Here is a 22,438-nt window from a genome sequence, read left to right as displayed (position 1 = left end):
GTGCCTAGGCCAACAAACCTAGGCCAACAGCCTCCTTAGGCCAAATACTGTACACAGGACTGAGATAATTGTGTCACTTCCTCACATCAAGGTCATCACCGGGAGTGCTGCCCCATTAGGGACGACTACGCCACACAAACAATCTGCACAAACACGGTTACAGATTAGTAACTCATACGCACTAACAACACGTTTATTTCTGGTCTCTCTTTCCTGTTAGTACTAACTTAGCTGAAGACTAGGATATAAAACGCTGTAGGTCAGGATAACGATTTTCGTGATGACAAATCATGCTGATGGGGACGTTACTCTTCACCGAACCATTTGATTTGCTATGAAGTCTTTGAAAGGCTTGCTGCTAACGCACATTAGAGACCTGACACCCACTTCCTTATGGAGGCCAGCATCAAATAATAACAAGTGTAACAAGTTCATAACACCCCCTTGAGCAACTCCTTAGCACAAAAGGTCCGTTCAGTGTGCGGACAAATCCTGAGAGGAGTCAGTGTACAGTGCAGCTGACTGGGTTCGCTCACGTGTACAGAGAGAGAGAGATGGGGAGTGCATTTACTCAGCTGAGCCCCCACCACACTTTCATTTGGAGTTTGTTACTGGGAAATAGGCAACAACATAGGTACATCCAGCCCATTAGTTCTCAATGTGTATCACAGACAGACAGACAGACAGACAGACAGACAGACAGACAGACAGACAGACAGACAGACAGACAGACAGACAGACAGACAGACAGACAGACAGACAGACAGACAGACAGACAGACAGACAGACAGACAGACAGACAGACAGACAGACAGACAGACAGACAGACAGACAGACAGACAGACAGACAGACAGACAGACAGACAGACAGACAGACAGACAGACAGACAGACAGACAGAGGCCTCTGTCCAGATGAAGATTCCCTGGCCTTGCCTTCATAGAAAACATCAGACACAAAAGAAAAGTCTTCCTCTGTGTGGAAGAAAATATTGAATAATATCTATGTCCACTGGTTGTTAGTAATGGAAGACTGAGGAGGAGAGTAGATGAGAGAGAAGAACTCCCCCGCTATTACACAGCGATGCAAAATAGAGCAGCGCTAACCACAGGGATGGGAAATAGAGCAGCGCTAACCACAGGGATGGGAAATAGAGCAGCGCTAACCACAGGGATGGGAAATAGAGCAGCGCTAACCACAGGGATGGGAAATAGAGCAGCGCTAACCACAGGGATGGGAAATAGAGCAGCGCTAACCACAGGGATGGGAAATAGAGCAGCGCTAACCACAGGGATGGGAAATAGAGCAGCGCTAATCACAGGGATGGGAAATAGAGCAGCGCTAACCACAGGGATGGGAAATAGAGCAGCGCTAACCTCAGGGATGGGAAATAGAGCAGCGCTAACCACAGGGATGGGAAATAGAGCAGCGCTAACCACAGGGATGGGAAATAGAGCAGCGCTAACCACAGGGATGCAAAATAGAGCAGCGCTAACCACAGGGATGCAAAATAGAGCAGCGCTAACCACAGGGATGGGAAATAGAGCAGCGCTAACCACAGGGATGGGAAATAGAGATTTCTCTCAACATCTCCACTTGTGACAACTACACAAGCCCAGAATTGCCGCTAGAACAGAGCATCATCATAACTCATGAAGAGTCAGCTCAGAAATACAGGCACCCATCCATGCAATGCTAGAACTAAGCAGAAAAGCCCCTGGGTGAGTTTCCCTTCAGAGTGGGTCTCTGTTTCGTCTCAACCTCACAAACAGAGCACTGGTATCAGTATAAGCAGATCTGAAGGGTCTGGATAGGTTTCAGCAGTCTAGTGGGAGACCTTCCACCATATTGCTAACAACCTACAGATGTAACATCGAAAGGATAAGCCCAAGGAGAAGGGTTGGTGAGTGTTTTGGGACAGGTTGTCTGGTTTGTCTCAACACCAGCACTAAGAGAGAGTTGGTATCAGTATCAGAGCTCTCCCAGGTCTCTGGGATGTTAAACAGAGATAGGAGCCAACATACAGTGATAATCACTGATAACACTCCATAAACTGCTGAGGATAATGCTATATAGGAAAAGGTCCTGCTTTAAAGGCCATTCTACTTCCCTCTGAAAGGTCATACACTGACTTAATGAAGCTTAGCCTGGTCCCTGATCCATTTGTGCTGTATTGCCAACTGAGATCTGAGCATGAATCCCAACACACTAAAACACACTGTGGCATCAGCATGTGTTATTTTCCGATGATCTGATCCACTTGATCCCAGGAGCCCGTCCTGTGGTCCTGAACGTTGGGAACGAGTGGGAAGCACAGATGGGGTCTGAGAGGAAACAGTGAGCAGAGGTATGCTGTGACACACACACACACACAGACACAGACACACACACACACACACACACACACACACACACACACACACACACACACACACACACACACACACCCACACACACACACACACACACACACACACACACACACACACACACACACACACACACACCACTACGTGTATTAATAGAGCACAGCCTAGAGAGGGCCAGCACATCACAGCTACAGAGAGCAGGAAGGAGAAGGACAAAGGGGTGATGCATAATGAAACAGACAGAGGCCTTAATGGCTAGAGAAGTCCAGGGGGCTCTCCTCTAGATGGAGAACACTCCGTCTGCATACACACACTGGTCAGAGGGGAGAGAAGAAACATTAAAAAAGAGACAGAGAAAGATAAAATAAATAAAAGGAGAGTCTCAATAAAAAGGAGAGAAAGGGAATAGAGGAGACTGACCTGTACTGCTCCCTGTGTTAAAGTATATGCTCTAATAACAAGTCATGCAAGTAATGAAAACACAGGGAAATCCAGGCATATGGTGCACATGCAGACATGTAGGGAAAAACACTAGCCTATAGATCATTAAACTAAGACGTATTCAGAAATGTATATAAAACAGGTTCAAATTAAAATAATTAAAATACAAAGGAATCAAACCATGTGCTGAAAATACACAGTAGGCAGACATGCAGACATAACAAGCCTTCAAGATCTCTTGGAAATAAAGCAACTTGAAGTGGGCGCACAATAGTGTATTCCACAATAATAACAAAATTCCCAACATACCTGAATTCGCAGGACTTTTCTTCATGTTCTGGTCGTTTCGGCGACAATTAGTCAACGTTTCCCCCCAAAAAATGTATTGAGTATTCGTCCAAGTATTATTGTACTAGATCCCGCTTGTCCTTTCACTGTTCTCACTGTTGCCGCGGCTCATGCGTAACCGTTCGCTGTATCCCAATTCAAACCATCGAGTAGCCTACTCTAACTTATTGTAGCCTAGCCTGTATTATTTATTGTCAGTGGATGTTTCACCAAGCTTGATGTGCACTGAATGGGATGCTCCAAGTTTCAGACCACACGAGCGTGCATATGGAATCACGCGCGCATCAGTGGCACGAATGGATGTTGATGTGCCTTTTACGCACGTCCCATTTATGACCATGCTGTTATTTTAGTGTTCCGCTTTCTATGCATGACATCATCCGTGCGTAAGCATTCAATCAATCCATGTGAAGAGAGAAAAGTCGCAGAGACGACGTCATAGGTTGTTGACCTACGGAATACATTTGTTTGAGCTCATTGGCGTCCCCAAAATGTCGCTCTACTGACCATTACATGGAAGATTGAGGAGGTTCTATTCGTAAATTAGAAGACATCCATTGCATTTTATTGTGGTGTAAAATATTAAATGGCTCAGATGTTTCTATTACTGAATAAAAATATAAACGCAACATGCAACAATTTCAACAATTTTACTGAGTTACAGTTCATATAAGGAAATCAGACAATTGAAATAAATTAATTAGGCCTTAATCTATGGATTTCACATGACTGGGCAGGAGCTCAGCCATGGGTGGGCCTGGGAGGGCATAGGCCAACTTAATTGGGAGCCAAGCACAGTCAATCAGAATGGGTTTTACCCCACAAAAGGGCTTTAATACAGACAAAAATATTCCTCTGTTTCAGCTGTCCAGGTGGCTGGTCTCAGATGATCCCACAGGTGAAGAAGCCGGATCTGGAGATCCTGGGCTGAATTAGTTACATGTGGGTTGCGGTTGTGAGGCTGGTTGGACTTACTGCTAAATTCTCTAAAACAACATTGGAGGTGGCTTATGGTAGAGACATGCACATTCAATTCTCTGGAAACAGCTCTGGTGGACATTCTTGCAGTCAGCATGCCAATAGCACGCTCCCTCAAAACTTCAGACATCTGTGGGATTGTTGTGTGACAAAACTGCATATTTTAGTGGCATTTTATTGTCCCCAGCACAATGTGTACCTGTGTAATAATCATGCTGTTTAATCAGCATCTTGATTTGCCACACCTGTCAGGTGGATGATTGTATTACATTTTTTGGGCAAAGGAGAAATAATCACGAACAGGGATGTTTTATTTTAGATAAATAAGCTTTTTGTGCATATGGAACAATTCTGGGATATTTTATTTCAGCTCAGGAAACACGGGACCAACGCTTTACATGTTGTGTTTATATTTTTGTTCAGTATAGTTGTAGTAATAATGAAACTAATTCAGTGAGGGCACAGACCTAATAATGTTGGCCTTTGTCTCACTGAAATAGTTTTCCGCCCAAATGCAATGTCATCATTTCTTTAGGGCACTGACAAAAACTTTAGCTCCAAACGTTTTATTATAGCACATGGAAAAGGAGAATTTAATAGGGATGAGATTAGTCACTCGCTTAATCTTTTATACTCATAGCTTAAGTTTCACATTTCATTTGAAATAGGCAGGTGAGCTCCTATTGTCTGGGCCTTATCTAAATCCACACTAGCTCTCAAGAACCCAAGGGGGCTTATAGCCTTTTGGGTTGTCAGGTGAAGGTATGGACCACAACTGGCTCTATGTGAACTACAATCCCGACACTCTGTTTTAACGTTTAGAAACGTTCATAATCCTAGCTCGCAATACGGTTTTGGAAACCTTTGGAACTTAACTTTTTTACCAGTGAGTAAGAATCAAAAGATACTCTTACTGTAAGCAGTTTAGAAAGTTGCACACAGCTGTAACAGCCTTCAGCCATGGAATGACACATACTCTCACTGTGCACTCACATTTCCATTGGAACATTCCATTCCACATTTCTGGTCAGAAGCAGGTGTTAATCAAAACACAGCTGGCTGCAACTTTGCTATACTGTGTAATGTATACAGTAAGTGTATCTTTTGTATTTGAAAAATGTTGTCATTCATATTAAAGTTACAAATGTTTCCAAACCTGTTTTGCGTGTGAGGCATATTTGCGATTAGACAGAGCATTTGGGCAGCGTCTAAGAGTCGGGGCATTTCCCTGACAAGGCTAAAGGGGACGTCCAATGACCCAATGTAGTGACATTGAATTGGTGTAATGATAAGGGCTAAATCCACACGAGCTCTAGCTTAAGACATGATTTGGGCTCCTCTTGTGAAGCCTAAATGAAACACTTACCTTGATGAAATACAGTTCTTATTCATTTAAAATGGTTAGTTCCAACTCTGACCTTTTAAAACAACAACATTTTGATCCAGGCTGCCCATACTTGGTCTGCAGAGGAGGCTGGTGGAAGGAGTTATAGGAGGACGGGCTCATTTTAGTGGCTGGAATGGAGTTAATGGAACGGAGTCAAACGTGGTTTCCAGATGTTTGTGTTTGATACCATTCCATTTATTCCATTCCAGGCATTACAATGAGCCTGTCCTCCTATAGCTCCTCTCACCAGCCTACTAGATCACGTGTCAAACTCATTCCACAGAAGGCTGAGTATCTGTGGGTTTTTGCTCCTCTCTTTACTTGATGAATTTAGTTCACTAATTAGTAAAGAACCTTCCTCACCTGGTAGTCTAGGTCTAAACTGAAAGTTAAAAAAAAAAACCTGCAGACACTAGGCCCTCCATGGAATGATTTAGGCATAGTCTTAGCTGCAATAGGAGCCCTGTTGAGGGGCTGAACTTTTGACTCGCTGTCATTTTTGTATCCTGAATGTTACTGCATGTCATTTCATTGAAATGACGTGGAAACAATGTTGATTCAACCAGTGTGTGCCCAGTGGGTAGGCTTCTGTTGGCCTACTAATGGGCATTTTAGTTTACAAGCTGTGACATTTATACAGGTCTGCTGTTTTTAGAATAATTTCTCACAGCAAACGTGAATACCAAATGAGCCCATTGAATGCATAGACATTTCTGGGTTCCTATGCTTAGACATTTCTGACGCCTGACAGATCTTACAACGCCTGGATAGGTTTTTTAAGTATCAGCTAACCACCAATTTGTCAGTTGATGGCACGGCACACAAACATTGGTTAATGCAAGCAACGTCTGTGCAGGGGAATGCGACCACTGGGCTTGTTCGACATTGCAGGTGACTGCCTAATAACTGATCTACAAATCACCTTGCATCATAAATAACTACTCATGAATGTTCGTAGATCAGTCAGTCACCATTTACCCACAATGCATCATGGATTTGATGCTCTCGAACATGGCAAGTGGCATCCCCACATACCCCTACATTATCATGGTTTTGCTGCCCTCTAGTGAGCATACATTTAACTACTACAGTTTCTGGTACTGTCTGAAAAATGACAGTCATATCTTTTCTGGTTTACAAGGGAGAGGCCACAGCAGAGCATCTATCACTTTAAACACATCTCATACCTGTGTGATGAGGTAGCCTTAGCCTGACCTCATCACCATTTTAAAAGGTAATTCATGAAGTTAATATCTAAAATGCTTGGAAGTATATACATATGTGGTTTGGATAAAGTGAGCTAGTCCATTGCCATGCTTATCTAGCTGCCGTCTTAGGTGTGCCTGATCTTAATTGTTTGCTACCAAGTTGATTGCTCTGGTTGAAGCCAGGTGTGGTGAGTTATCGTAACTGGCAAGCAGCTCACACATGCGTTCAGTCTCTGAGTAGTAGTTCTAATCATGTTCTACTTGATGCAGCTCTATGTCTTTTAAACTAAAGTCTACTTGACTAATTATGGTAATTTAAACAAATGAATGTAATTAACTGAATTTGTTTTTCATAGTATTGCCTGGTCTAACTAACAAAGTAAAGTTCAGCTAATTAAATGTACACTCTCATTGGTAATCGATATGGGAATGGCTTAGGAGCTACGGTAGAAAGGCTATCCTTTTTTCTCAGCTCAGGGTTGAACACCATTTTACAATTTGCTCCATAGCAGTTTGTTGTAGAGCTGATGAAGAAGTAATCTTTGGTTATGCTGTTTAGCGTAGTCGGGTTGGTTGTTTAGCAACAAAACTGACTCCAGCGCAACCATGGGGCAAAACAGACAGGTTTGGTTTAGCTCAGGGTTTCCCAAGCTCGGTCTTGCCCTAACACTACACAGCTGATCCAAATAGTCAAAGCTTAATGAGTTGGTTATTTTGAATCAGCATTGTAGTGTTAGGGGAAAAAAAACTAAACTTGTGTGTGGGGGACCCAGGGTTGAGTTTGGGACCCCCCTTGACTAGATCACGTGTCAAACTCATTCCACAGAAGGCTGAGTATGTGTGGGTTTTCGCTCCTCTCTTTACTTGATACATTTGCTTCACTAATTAGTAAAGAACCTTCCTCACCTGGTAGTCTAGGTCTAAACTGAAAGTAAAAAAACAAAAAAACCTGCAGACACTAGGCCCTCCATGGAATGATTTAGGCATAGTCTTAGCTGCAATAGGAGCCCTGTTGAGGGGCTGAACTTTAGAATCGCTGCCATTTTTGTGAGCTTTTGTATCCTGAATGTTACTGCTACAGACAACTGTTTTTCAAGTCAAGCCATGCATCCTGAAATTCTTCATCTGCAATAAATTCAAGTATTTATTTTCTGCAACCACGGGTTCATTCCCACCTATCACCTCCCTTGGTTACTCTGGATCTGCTATTCTACAACCTGTCATTTTTTAGCTGCTTGCTCTGTTTCCTGTCTCTGTCCGTAAGGCCAACCACAATCTCTCCAAAACATCTTAGGCCCGAGTTTCACTCAGCTGCATTTGTTTTCAGGAATGAGAGATTTGATGTAGGTTAATATGTAGATTTGATGCATTTCTAGTTATGTATAGATAAATATATTCATAAGTACTGTATGTTTTTGTGCAGGTGTACTGTATATTCAGCAGAATGGGAAATATTTGTTTGTATAATTTTCTTTGATACCTTAAAAGTGGAAAGGAAATGGGAGCTCAAACTCTCTAACTGGATTCCTGCCCTCTTACCGGATGGAACACCTGCTCCCAGTATCACCTCCTACCTTACCCAGTGCATTCTAAATAGCAAACCTGCCTTTTAAGTTTCTCACCTCCTTATTTACATATAGGTTGAAGTTAATGGGTATCTTCGACCTAGAATAAGAAAAGCTGTAGAGGCCATGTTTGCAAGACAACAGAATTAACAGGAAAACAACAGCTAAGAATAGAGACGTAAAGTCTCCCAAACAACAGGGCTGCTTCACCACACTTTTCACACAGTTGATATAAACATACTTTATGACTGAATTAACACATACGTTAGGGGTAGGCAAATAGATTCAGCTGCGGGGCGATCGTTATTATAATTTGTACATTGCAAAACTTAGGTCTCAGTTTAATCTTGATTTCACCAAAGATATTTACAAGCTTCAGTGATGCAGCTCAACTTATATACAGTGCCTTTGGAAAGTATTCAGACCCCTTGACTTTTCCCACATTTTGTTACATTACAGCCTTATTCTAAAATTGATTAAATAAATAATCCTCAGCAATCTATACATAATGCCCCATAATGTTAAAGCAAAACAAGGATTTTTGCAAATGTATTAAAAATAAAAAACAGATACCTTATTCACATAAGTATTCAGATCCTTTGCTATGAGACTCAAAATTGAGCTCGGGTACATCCTGTTTCCATTGATCGTCCTTGAGATGTTTCTACAACTTCATTGGAGCACTGTCAACCCATAGTTGACAGTGCATGTCAGAGCAAAAACCAAGCCATGAGGTCAAAGGAATTGTCCATAGAGCTTCGAGACAGGATTGTGTCGAGGCACAGATCTGGGGAAGGGTACCAAAAAAATATCAGCAGCATTGAAGGTCCCCAAGAACACAGTGGCCTCCATCATTCTTTGATGGAAGAAGTTTGAAACCACCAAGACTTTTCCTAGAGCTGGCCGCCTGGCCAAACTGAGCAATCGGGGGAGAAGGGCCTTGGTCAGGGAAGTGACCAAGAACCCGATGGTCACTCTGACAGAGCTCTAGAGTTCCTCTGTGGAGATGGGAGAACCTTCCAGAAGGACAACCATCTCTGCAGAACTCCACCGATCAGGCCTTTATGGTAGAGTGCCAGACGGAAGCCACTCCTCACTTAATGGCACATGATAGCCCGCTTGGAGTTTGCCAAAAGGCACCTAAAGACTCCCAGATCCTGAGAAACAAGATTCTCTGGTCTGATGAAACCAAGAGGACACTCTTTGGCCTGAATGCCGAGCGTTACGCCTGGAGGAAAATTGGCACCGTCCCTACAGTGAAGCAAGGTGGTGACAGCATCATGCCTTGGGGATCTTTTTCAGTGGCAGGGACTGTGAGACTAGTCAGGATCAAGGCAAAGATGAACAGAGCAAAGTACTGAGAGATCCTTGATGAAAACTTGTTCCAGAGTGCTCAGGACCTTAGACTGGGGCGACGGTGCACCGTCCAATAGGACAATGACCCTAAGCACACAGCCAAGACAACGCAGGAGTGGCTTCGAGACAAGTCTCTGAATATACTTGAGTGGCCCAGCCAGAGCCCGGACTTGAACCTGAACGAAATTCTCTGGAGAGACCAGAAAATAGCTGTGCAGCAACGCTCCCCATCCAACCTGACCGAGCTTGAGAGGATCTGCAGAGATTAATGGGAGAAACTCCCCAAATATGCTGCGGGAAAGCAAGTCCCCGCAGCATTTTTCCAACATCTAGTGGAAAGCCTTCCCAGAAGAGTCGAGGTTGTTATAGCAGAGCAACTCCATATTAATGCCCATTATTTTGGAATGAGATGTTCGACTATCAGTTGTCTACATACTTTTGGTCATGTAGTGTATCATCTTGATCCTGCTGCCATCTACTCCAGACATACCAGAGAGGTCTTGGTTGACTTCACTTAACAATGTCTGTTGTTCTTGATAGGGGTTCAGCAGCGACACTGGTGTCAGGAAGTTTATGGAGCATCAGCCCCCCTGTTGGAAAGCCAGAGGTAGATTTCCTCAGCCTTCACAAGCATCTTCTGGTGACACCATGGGTTGCCAACGAGGAGGTGAACACCGAGGTAAGAAATAAGAGCCATCTGAAAAGGCCTATTATTATGATAGTCTTTGACTGAAATTCCAAGCATCCCTGCAGCTTATGTGTATCATTTTAGACAGCTTGACAATGTAGAAATGACTTTGATATGTTTTGTAAAACTGCTACTAGGTTCCGATTAGTTACATACGGTATGTCTGTCTGTTTGCAGAAGGATTCCACAGAGAATGTAGACCTCAACCAGCTAGGCACTATTCACCAAGGAGTAATGTGACTGGAGATTAAATCTGAGCAACTCACTCTGAGCAACACCAACAGCAAGGACAACCGTAACAAAGATGTCCTCCCCCTGCAAGAGGTGCAGAAACAGGAGGCTATGATTTATACCTGGCCCTCGACCGTGTCCAAAGTCATATCATATCACAAATGTATATGACAAATGAGCAGCAATTATTTTCTTTGGATGTCTGTGGTATGTTTTGTGAAACAGCTACAGTAAAGATTGTGTCGTTATTCCTACTCTTACAGAGCTCTCGTCTGTCTGTTTTCAGAACACTGAGTGCCTGCTAAAGGCCGTAACCCAATCATTTATGTTAGTTGTGGTCTCAGGTCTGTTCTGTATCGAAGGCAACACAACCCATCTCTATTGAATCTCATACAACAGACATGCTTTTGAAATGTTTGACTTCTGTGTCAAAACAGTTATTTAGGCAATGTACAGTAAGTAAATCAACACCGAAAATTGTTGCAATACTCAACTATATTTCATTGTTTGTAGAGGACGGAGCTGGAGGCAAATAGCCAAAGAAGAAAAAGAACGCCATTAGGAAGATCTTCAGCCGCCTCTGGAGGATCATAACGTGTTCCTCTGGGATCTTCAGAGAGGACGACAACTGAGCTGCCTCCATTGTAAATAACTGTTTTACAAGTTGATACCACCAACTGTAACATCATCATGGCCAATTATATCATTTTATGTAAATAACCCAAAAATAAAAACTCAATTTTGCCAAAAAGCAACATTCTGTATGTGTGCATTTTCATGCTATGCTATTATAACTATGAGTTATAAAACATAAATCAACATAAATCAGAAGAGTACCACTTAGGCCTTGAGCGTTCTGATTTAAGAATGAGATTTAGACAAAGTCGTAGAGTGTGTGAATAGGGATACAGCCTGTGTTCTATATTCATATGTCATGCAGGTCATGCTCTGTGTGTTTGGTTGTTTTGGAGGGCTTGGGATTGAGTTATTCACTCACTGTGGTTGGTTCTTGAAAATGGTGGGCGTGTTCATGTTACCCTGGGGTGTTGGGTATGGTTTTGCATGTGTCTGCTGTCACCACATCAGAAATCCCTGTCACCAGCAGCACACTGAGGTCTCGTATACATGGGTCTGTTTGACATTTATATCGTACTTGACTTACGGTTATGATTTTGGATATGATTGTAGAATGTAGTGTCAAAACAACTTCATGATGCGGCTCATGTATACTGAAACGTAAATTGGACATTAAAAGTTACTGAAACGTCACATATTTGTTTAACCATTTATTAGAAAGGATTACAATACATTCAATATGTTACTCTTGGCGTAAGGCTCTGCTCCTTCGGGGTAGCTCACTGCCAGAGCATGCATAATGATAACATAATAACAAACAGTGAGCCAGGTATGCTATACCAATCCCCCTGACTGAAACAAAAGCAGTGCCCAAACAGGTGGAGTCTGGGGTGGGTGGTGGGAAAGCAGACATGCAGGGCGAGTACCGCATGTTACATCATAGCATGTCACCAAGAACACCAATGGATAGCTTGCGTGCAGCAGACATAATGAAAGGATGTGCATTACCTGGTTAACTAAATAGACTGCCATATTACGGTAGAGGGAATCTAATTGGTTCAATATCAGCTGATACAAACACTCTAGTTTCCTGTCTGACTTCATTTAGAAAGCTTTCTAAACATACAAAATACTGTAAGCAATATAGCTGAACATCACCAATGCTTTATACATACAAATACAACATAAACATGAATACACAAGTTGAATATCACATAACTATCAATTATGTATCAATAATTTTGATTAAAAGGCAAACGGTGAGAATATTTGTCTTCCTTTATAAAGATACAATACACATTTACAGCTATTTAAAGTGAAAATAGCTGTTAGGAAGTTGAAACATAAGTAAAAAAACAGGGACTCCTAGTGTAAGACAAATACTACGTCACTTAGTAAAAATGAATCATTGTTTTTCCATCCATAAGACACACTCATTACTCTGTATCAGCATGAAAACAATGTACTCAGACCATTATGGTTTAACCTACTAGCTATCTCAACTAAAACCATAGAATAATCAAATGTAATGTAAAATGGCTTATATCCTGATGTGCCTGAAAGTTTAAGGAGCTAAAATATTTGTACCTATGATAAAATATAATAAAAGTCTTAACAAACTGTTCTCATTTTAACGTTGAAGTTCTTTTGGCTTTGTGGAAGACAACATGCACAGGAACAGCTTGATGAGTGGTCCAGTGACCTAAAAACACTAGAGAAAAACACAGCCTACAGCATTGTTTAGAACTAAAACCAATATAAATCGTATGACCTGATGTATTGAAAAAAGTTATAGGGAGGCCTCCATCGCTATCAACTGTACACCTTATGGACTAAAACAGGGATATTCAACTGGCGGCCCACGTGCCAGATCCGTCCCGTTTAGCAATTTAGACTGGCCCTTTGATCAATTCTGAACATTCACAAAAGATCTGCACCAAAATCCAACGTTCAGGGGCAAAATGTAAAGCACTATGGTTGCTGTCTCTTATTTATTGGGATGTTTCATTTTCAGATGATTTTCAAATCACCTAATGACTTAACAGAATCTTTTAATAGTTAAAATGATGAGCAAGCATTGAGCCTTTTCAATGATGACCACATTTTTTGGTTGCACCTCAACTCACGTTGATCGAGTACTTTCCACTTCTTCCATAACTACTTTTAGCAGCATTTCATTAGAAGAAAAGTGCTTTATTGGTGTGTGTGCATTGCATGTGGAAGAACTGGAATATAACATTGGCTGTTCACTCTTCTGTTGAAATATGAATACTGTCCATATAGAGATTTTATTCACACACATAAGCATGGTATGGCGCAACACACATACGCACGCACACACACACACACACACACACACGCACACACACAAAACATGTACCACTAAGACTTGCATTGAGGCTAGAACTGTGAAATATAGCAGAACAGGTTTTTCAATTCTGAGAAAGCAAAGAAGCAATATTCAGAGAAAGCATTCGAAGAAGCTACACAGTGGTCCTACTTCCTCCTTTGGTAGACACAGAATAGGGGTACGATTGTACCTGCTGTGTGTCTGGTGGATAAATGGGATTCCTGGCCATGTCTTCATAGACCGAGTCAGGAAAGACCTGGGGTGTGTATCCTCCCTGGTTACAGCACCTCTTCACCTGTGGAACAGGAACGTTGCTTCATTCATATCTTCTGATGCGCTACAAGCAATCAGTTATATTGTCTAATTCAACCATGTTAATTATTCTTGGACGACAATGACCGGCATTGGAAAGAACATTGTGTTTTGAGAGTTTAGAACAAAATGTAGATCTGCGTACTGGTAATATGCTCCCAAAGTGTTTACTAGGACTAGGACAACTTGTTAATAAAGGACAATGTTTTGACAGATATACATCATTGCCCCATCACCTGGGCAACCTTCAGCACACTCACCCGTGGAGCGACCCAGGCGAGGAAGATGACGGCACACATCAGGGTGGTCAAGATGCTGGTGATGATGATGATGTTTTCCACGCCAGATGCGCACAGCTTCTCGTTGGCTGGGTGAAAGGGGGTCAGTGTTACTGCAATAGCTGTGGGGCATGGCAGCTGGAGGGCATCGTCTATGGAAGACATCACGAAACGGGAAAATCTAATCAGTATGCTGCGGCACTCACACAAAATAACTATCAGAGACAGAATTGTACAAAAGAAAAGCCACTGAAGAACAATGTTTCTCAGCTTTTTGGTATCGGGACCAGCAGGCTATGTGGTTGTTTAGATTGAAACTAACACTTGAGAGTTGACTAAATTGGTCTGAAACACTGCAGGGACCGCTGCCAGTCCATGAACCATAGACTGAGAAACACTAGTCTGGATTCTAGATTACACACATTTTGTCTACATGTGAAATTGACTGTTCATTCATGAGAAGAGTAAAACATATCACAACCCCTAGAGTGTAACAATACCTCTACCATTCACCACGACCAGAGTGGAGCCTCTTCCTTGGTTGATGTCATTTTCATACGTGGATTTATTGAATTTTGTGTAAACACACCAGTAGACACCTGTGTCCTCTATGGTCAGGTTACTGACGGTGATGGTCAGTTGGTCCACAGGTCCCTCAGTCTTCACTCTGTCCCAGTAACGTCTCCTGGGGGTCAGTTTGGAGTCACGCTGGTAGTAATACAGCACCTCCCTGTCCCTGTCCAGCCCAACATACAGGTACATTCCATCCTGGTCTTTTAGAGTGGTGGAGCACTTCATGGTAAACTTCTCCCCCGTCTTCACCCAGAGAATGGCTTCTATAGAAAAGACAGGGAAGAAAGAGAAACCATGGTTGTTAGAATCAAAGATACATATGTACCATACTGATGATTTAATACAGAATCAACCTCGATTGGTGGGAAGAAACAGCTTGCCTTACCTGCTGCTGTGGTCAATTTGTTGAATGAGAAGTAGAACAACAGAAAACTCCTCAACAGTGACATCACCATTACCACAGCTGGCTGTGTACTGCAGTCTGTCTCTGTCTGACATCTACTTATAAAGAACAGGAAATAGGGTACATCTGACATCACAGTCCCTCACAGTCAACCAAACCTTCATGTATTACTGCAGTCTAATTTAGAATTCTTAATTGAATCAAATGCTATATATATGCTATTAGAATCTCAATGGTTTATTGTGTTAGACATACAATATGGTGAGTGGAGAGTTTAGATGGATTGCATTGTTAGAGAACAACAATAACATATCCAACTGTAAATGAACTTTATTGCATTCACATTACTACAGGCCTGTTAAAAAAGCATATCAAAGTTACATCATGTTGTGTTCATGTTATTCACCTTTCAGATGTCGATTTTTCTCAATGTTAATCAAACTCAGCTCATATCTCTTCTCACCCTTTGCATCAGAATTTGAATGTGAGGAGAGAATTCCCTCTAGTGCTTCTGTTCAGTGTCACATGTCTAACTTCAGTTCAATCAATCCAGGGTTGTAAAAAATGTAGAGGGACCACCAGAACATGTTCAATAAGAAACTTTTGTTTTCGTTTTCCGCTGCGAATTGTTTTGCTACAACCCTGTACTGTCACTGGGCTAAAAAAAGTACAGTCTTTAGGTACTTTAACCACTTCTATAATACTTAATTATGGGTGGAAACAACAGACATTCTTTGTACAGAAATTACATAAATGTTTATTTTTATGGGTTTCCTGCTTTTGGTTGCTGGAGTTAAACTTATTAAAACAGTTTAAATCTTAGAACATGAAAGAAGGCAGAATATTCTCTCCAAAAATGATGATTTTACTCTGTTTGAAGATTGTAATAATTAAAAACAACAATTGAAAATCTTCCTTTCATTCCTTGCAAATACTAATCTATCCACATATTCTACAGATATATAATATATATTCTATCCAGATACTGTCCATGATGTCTATACATCACATACAGTACCAGTCAAAAGTTTGGACACACCTACTCATTCAAGGGTTTTTATTTATGTTTACTATTTTCTACATTGTAGAATAATAGTGAAGACATCAAAACTATGAAATAACACACATTGAATGATGTAGTAACCAAAAAGTGCTAAAGATTCTTCAAAGTAGCCACCCTTTGCCTTGATGACAGCTTTGCACACTCTTGGCATTCTCTCAACCAGCTTCGGGGCCGCAGTGTACGAGGTGGAAAGCTTTAAGTTCCTCGGAGTACACATCACTGACAAAACTGAAATGAATGAAACACACTAAAACACACTGTGGCATCAGCATGTGTTATTTTCCGATGATCTGATCCACTTGATCCCAGGAGCCCGTCCTGTGGTCCTGAACGTTGGGAACGAGTGGGAAGCACAGATGGGGTCTGAGAGGAGACAGTGAGCAGAGGTATGCTGTGACACACACACACGCACACACAGACACGCACGCACGCACGCACGCACGCACGCACGCACGCACGCACGCACGCACGCACCACACACACACACACACACACACACACACACACACACACACACACACACACACACACACACACACACACACACACACACACACACACACACACACACACACACACACACACCACTACGTGTATTAATAGAGCACAGCCTAGAGAGGGCCAGCACATCACAGCTACAGAGAGCAGGAAGGAGAAGGACAAAGGGGTGATGCATAATGAAACAGACAGAGGCCTTAATGGCTAGAGAAGTCCAGGGGGCTCTCCTCTAGATGGAGAACACTCCGTCTGCATACACACACTGGTCAGAGGGGAGAGAAGAAACATTAAAAAAGAGACAGAAAGATAAAATAAATAAAAGGAGAGTCTCAATAAAAAGGAGAGAAAGGGAATAGAGGAGACTGACCTGTACTGCTCCCTGTGTTAAAGTATATGCTCTAATAACAAGTCATGCAAGTAATGAAAACACAGGGAAATCCAGGCATATGGTGCACATGCAGACATGTATGGAAAAACACTAGCCTATAGATTATTAAACTAAGACGTATTCAGAAATGTATATAAAAGAGGTTCAAATTAATATAATTAAAATCCCAAGGAGTCAAACTAAGTGCTGAAAATTCACAGACAGACATGCAAAAATATCACATTAGCTACAAATAGCCTTCAAGATCTTTTTGAAATATATCTACTTGGAATTGATGGGCGGGCGGACAAGAGTGCTTTCCACACTCGTGAAATAACAAATTCACCAACAACCCGAATTCGCAGGACTTTTCTTCATGTTGTGGTCGTTTGGGCGACGATTTAGTAAACGTCCCCCCCCCCCCCCCCAAAAAAATAGAGTGTTCGTCCAAGTATTCTTGTACTCGATCCCGCTTGTTCTTTCACTGTTCTCATTGTTGGAGTCTGCTGCGGCTCATTGGTAACGGTCAGCGGTATCACAATTCAAACCACCGAGTAGCCTACTCTGTATTATTTATTGTCGCCTAATATGTTTCACCAAGCCTGATGTGCACTGAATGGGATGCTCCAAGTTTCAGACCACACGAGCGTGCATACGGAATCACGCGTGCATCAGTGGCATGAATGGATGTTGATGTGCCTTTTACGCACATCCCACGTATGACCATGCTGTTATTTTCGTGTTGCGCTTTCCATGCATGACATCATCCGTGCGTAAGCATCCAATACATCCATGTGAAGAGAGAAAGGTCGCAGAGACGACGTCATGGGCTGTTGCTCTATGGAATAAATGTGTTTGAGCTCATTGGCGTAAGGTCAATTGATTCAGTTTATTGGGAATCAGTCAATTTAAATCATGCCCTAATCTATAGATTTCAGATGACTGGGCAGGGGCGCATCCATGGGTGGGCCAGGGGGTCATAGGCCCACCAAATTGGGATCCAGGCCCAGCCAATCAGAATGGGTTTCGGGTGGCTAGTCTCAGTGGCTGGTCGGGGGGTTGGTCTCAGACGATCCCACAGGTGAAGAAGCCGGATGTGGACACGTGTAACTGCGTGGTTACACGTGGTCTGCGGTTGTGAGGCCAGTTGTACGTAGTGCCAAATTCTCTAAAATGACTTTGGAGGTGGCTTATTGTGGCAAAATGAACATTAATTTCTATGGCAACAGCTCTGGTGGACATTCGTGTAGTCAGCATGCCAATTGCATGCTGCCTCAAAACTAGAGACATCTGTGGCAATGTTTTGTGACAAAACTGCACGTTAGTGGCCTTTTATTGTCTCCAGCACAAGGTGCACCTGTGTAATGATCATGCTGTTTAATCAGCTTCTTTATATGCCACACCTGTCAGGTGGATGGATTATCTTGGCAAAGGAGAAATGTTCACTAACAGGGATGAAAACAAATTTGTACACAACATTTTAGATAAATAAGCTATTTGTGCATATGGAACAATTCTGGGATATTTTATTTCAGCTCATGAAACATGGGACCAACGCTTTACAATGAGTTGATATTTATTTCAGTATAGTAGTAGAAACAATGAAACTAATTCAGTGAGGGTATAGACCTAATAATGTTGGCCTTTGTCTCACTGAAATAGTTTTCCCCCCAAATGCAATGTCATCATTTCTTTAGGGCACTGACAAAAACTTTAGCTCCAAACGTTTTATTATAGCACATGGAAAAGGAGAATTTAATAGGGATGAGATTAGTCACTCGCTTAATCTTTTATACTCATAGCTTAAGTTTCACATTTCATTTGAAATAGGCAGGTGAGCTCCTATTGTCTGGGCCTTATCTAAATCCACACTAGCTCTCAAGAACCCAAGGGGGCTTATAGCCTTTTGGGTTGTCAGGTGAAGGTATGGACCACAACTGGCTCTATGTGAACTACAATCCCGACACTCTGTTTTAACGTTTAGAAACGTTCATAATCCTAGCTCGCAATACGGTTTTGGAAACCTTTGGAATTTAACTTTTATACCAGTGAGTAAGAATCAAAAGATACTCTTACTGTAAGCAGTTTAGAAAGTTGCACACAGCTGTAACAGCCTTCAGCCATGGAATGACACATACTCTCACTGTGCACTCACATTTCCATTGGAACATTCCATTCCACATTTCTGGTCAGAAGCAGGTGTTAATCAAAACACAGCTGGCTGCAACTTTGCTATACTGTGTAATGTATACAGTAAGTGTTCTTTTGTATTTGAAAAATGTTGTCATTCATATTAAAGTTACAAATGTTTCCAAACCTGTTTTGCGTGTGAGGCATATTTGCGATTAGACAGAGCATTTGGGCAGCGTCTAAGAGTCGGGGCATTTCCCTGACAAGGCTAAAGGGGACGTCCAATGACCCAATGTAGTGACATTGAATTGGAGTCATGATGAGGGCTAAATCCACACGAGCTCTAGCTTAAGACATGATTTGGGCTCCTCTTGTGAAGCCTAAATGAAACACTTACCTTGATGAAATACTGCCCATACTTGGTCTGCAGAGGAGGCTGGTGGAAGGAGTTATAGGAGGACGGGCTCATTTTAGTGGCTGGAATGGCGTTAATGGAACGGAGTCAAACGTGGTTTCCAGATGTTTGTGTTTGATACCATTCCATTTATTCCATTCCAGGCATTACAATGAGCCTGTCCTCCTATAGCTCCTCCAACCAGCCTCCTCTGGTAGTCCGTTTTTTATATGAATGATGTTGACCTATCTGCCGCCTGAATGTGCAAAATAAACGCCATACAGGCCTTGTGCAGCCAATCAGAATTGATTAGGCTGCTGGTTGTAAACATAAAACAGCTGCCGATTGTAAAAAAATAAATAAAGGCTGTGACAAAATCCCCACTGGGCACAGACGTCTGTTCAACTTTGGTTCAAAGTCATTGACTAGATCACGTGTCAAACTCATTCCACAGAAGGCTGAGTGTCTGTGGGTTTTCGCTCCTCTCTTCACTTGATTAATTAATGTCACTAATTAGTAAAGATCTTCCCTCACCTGGTAGTCTAGGTCTAAACTGAAAGTTAAAAAAAAATATCCTGCAGACACTAGGCCCTCCATGGAATGATTTAGGCATAGTCTTAGCTGCAATAGGAGCCCTGTTGAGGGGCTGAACTTTAGACTCGCTGCCATTTTTGTGAGCTTTTGTATCCTGAATGTTACTGCTACAGACAACTGTTTTTCAAGTCAAGCCATGCATCCTGAAATTCTTCATCTGCAATAAATTCAAGTATTTATTTTCTGCAACCACGGGTTCATTCCCACCTATCACCTCCCTTGGTTACTCTGGATCTGCTATTCTACAACCTGTCATTTTTTAGCTGCTTGCTCTGTTTCCTGTCTCTGTCCGTAAGGCCAACCACAATCTCTCCAAAACATCTTAGGTGTTAGTTTCATTCAGCTGCATGTGTTTTCAGGGTTGAGAGAGAAACTAGATGTAGGTTAATATGTAGATTTGATGCCTTTCTAGTTATGTATAGATAAATAATGTATTTAAAAGTACTGTATGTTTTTGTACAGGTGTACTGTATATTCAGCGAAATGGGAAATATTTGTATAATTTGTCTTCGATACATTGAAAGTGGAAAGGAAATGGGAGCTCAAACTCTCTAACTGGATTCCTGCCCTCTTACCGGACGGAACACCTGCTCCCAGTATCACCTCCTACCTTACCCAGTGCATTCTAAATAGCAAACCTGCCTTTTAAGTTTCTCACCTCCTTATTTACATATAGGTTGAAGTAAATGGGTATCTTCAACCTAGAATAAGAAAAGCTGTACAGGCCATGTTTGCAAGACAACAGAATTAACAGGAAAACAACAGCTAAGAATAGAGACGTAAAGTCTCACAAACAACAGGGCTGCTTCACCACACTTTTCACACAGTTGATATAAACATACTTTATGACTGAATTAACACATACGTCAGGGGTAGACAAATAGATTAAGCTGCGGGTTGATGTTTGTCGGAGCGAATGGCAGTGGGGTCGGAAAATAATTATAATAATTTGTACATTGCAAAATGTAGGCCTCAGTTTATTCTTGATATCAACAAAGATGTTGACAAGCTTGAGTGATGCAGCTCAACTTGAATGCAAATATATATATATATATATATATATATATATATATATATATATATATATATATATATATATATATATATATATACACACATATATATATATATACTGCTCAAAAAATAAAGGGAACACTAAAATAACACATCCTAGATCTGAATGAAATAAATAATCTTATTAAATACTTTTTTCTTTACATAGTTGAATGTGCTGACAACAAAATCACACAAAAATAATCAATGGAAATCCAATTTATCAACCCATGGTGGTCTGGATTTGGAGTCACACTCAAAAGTAAAGTGGAAAACCACACTACAGGCTGATCCAACTTTGATGTAATGTCCTTAAAACAAGTCAAAATGAGGCTCAGTAGTGTGTGTGGCCTCCACGTGCCTGTATGACCTCCCTACAACGCCTGGGCATGCTCCTGATGAGGTGGCGGATGGTCTCCTGAGGGATCTCCTCCCAGACCTGGACTAAAGCATCTGCCAACTCCTGGACAGTCTGTGGTGCAACGTGGCGTTGGTGGATGGAGCGAGACATGATGTCCCAGATGTGCACAATTGGATTCAGGTCTGGGGAATGGGCAGGCCAGTCCATAGCATCAATGCCTTCCTCTAGCAGGAACTGCTGACACACTCCAGCCACATGAGGTCTAGCATTGTCTTGCATTAGGAGGAACCCAGGGCCAACCGCACCAGCATATGGTCTCACAAGGGGTCTGAGGATCTCATCTCGGTACCAAATGGCAGTCAGGCTACCTCTGGCGAGCACATGGAGGGCTGTGCGGCCCCCCAAAGAAATGCCACCCCACACCATGACTGACCCACCGCCAAACCGGTCATGCTGGAGGATGTTGCAGGCAGCAGAACGTTCTCCACGGCGTCTCCAGACTCTGTCACGTCTGTCACGTGTGCTCAGTGTGAACCTGCTTTCATCTGTGAAGAGCACAGGGCGCCAGTGGCGAATTTGCCAATCTTGGTGTTCTCTGGCAAATGCCAAACGTCTTGCATGGTGTTGGGCTGTAAGCACAACCCCCACCTGTGGACGTCAGGCCCTCATATCACACTCATGGAGTCTGTTTCTGACCGTTTGAGCAGACACATGCACATTTGTGGCCTGCTGGAGGTCATTTTGCAGGGCTCTGGCAGTGCTTCTCCTGCTCCTCCTTGCACAAAGGCGGAGGTAGCGGTCCTGCTGCTGGGTTGTTGCCCTCCTACGGCCTCCTCCACGTCTCCTGATGTACTGGCCTGTCTCCTGGTAGCGCCTCCATGCTCTGGACACTACGCTGACAGACACAGCAAACCTT

The 22,438-nt window shown here is 42.3% G+C and overlaps 2 protein-coding genes and 1 long non-coding RNA gene across 4 annotated transcripts in view; 1 reads left to right on the top strand and 2 right to left on the bottom strand.

The window, feature by feature from the left end:
• The window catches only part of LOC106564665 (septin-9), a 93,756-nt gene extending 90,332 nt beyond the window's left edge, over nucleotides 1-3,424 (bottom strand). The window contains exon 1 of the mRNA XM_014130871.3: nucleotides 3,119-3,424. Within this exon, the coding sequence (XP_013986346.1) occupies nucleotides 3,119-3,143 (25 nt within the window). The 5' untranslated portion in view covers nucleotides 3,144-3,424. The remainder of the gene's footprint in view (nucleotides 1-3,118) is intronic.
• A 3,190-nt stretch (nucleotides 3,425-6,614) lies between these two features.
• LOC106564717 (uncharacterized) lies at nucleotides 6,615-11,267 on the top strand. Its single transcript, XR_001319524.3, has 4 exons — nucleotides 6,615-6,756; nucleotides 10,192-10,330; nucleotides 10,517-10,663; nucleotides 11,084-11,267. It is a non-coding gene; the product is annotated as an uncharacterized LOC106564717 (long non-coding RNA).
• Nucleotides 11,268-11,849: 582 nt separating this feature from the next.
• Nucleotides 11,850-16,560, bottom strand: LOC106597072 (uncharacterized). Of its 2 annotated transcripts, none has more exons than XM_014188308.3 (4): nucleotides 15,045-16,560; nucleotides 14,593-14,922; nucleotides 14,069-14,238; nucleotides 11,850-13,791 (listed from the first exon to the last, which is right to left on the bottom strand). In XM_014188308.3, the coding sequence occupies exons 1-4, from the start codon at nucleotides 15,193-15,195 to the stop codon at nucleotides 13,630-13,632; spliced, it is 813 nt and encodes a 270-aa protein (XP_014043783.1). In that variant the 5' UTR covers nucleotides 15,196-16,560; the 3' UTR covers nucleotides 11,850-13,629. The 2 variants fall into 2 exon arrangements, with proteins under 2 accessions (XP_014043783.1, XP_014043782.1); XM_014188307.3 differs by having other exon boundaries at nucleotides 14,587-14,922; nucleotides 15,045-16,559.
• Nucleotides 16,561-22,438: the final 5,878 nt, after the last annotated feature.

The sequence above is a fragment of the Salmo salar genome, chromosome 12 (assembly GCF_965601325.2).
Source record: "Salmo salar chromosome 12, fSalSal1, whole genome shotgun sequence".
Lineage (NCBI taxonomy): Eukaryota > Metazoa > Chordata > Actinopteri > Salmoniformes > Salmonidae > Salmo > Salmo salar.
The sequence above is the reverse complement of the archived record's forward strand: the minus strand, read 5'-3'. Positions and strand labels throughout refer to the sequence as shown.

What these genes read in the sequence shown, in the direction of transcription:
- LOC106597072 (XM_014188307.3), bottom strand. Translation starts at nt 15,195, where the DNA reads ATGTCAGATGTACCCTATTTCCTGTTCTTTATAAGTAGATGTCAGACA. An exon ending in CAAATTGACCACAGCAGCAG is followed by an intron (nt 14,923 to 15,044) that starts GTAAGGCAAGCT and finishes TCTTTTCTATAG; the next exon opens with AAGCCATTCTCTGGGTGAAG. An exon ending in TCGCCTGGGTCGCTCCACGG is followed by an intron (nt 13,792 to 14,068) that starts GTGAGTGTGCTG and finishes CCTGTTCCACAG; the next exon opens with GTGAAGAGGTGCTGTAACCA.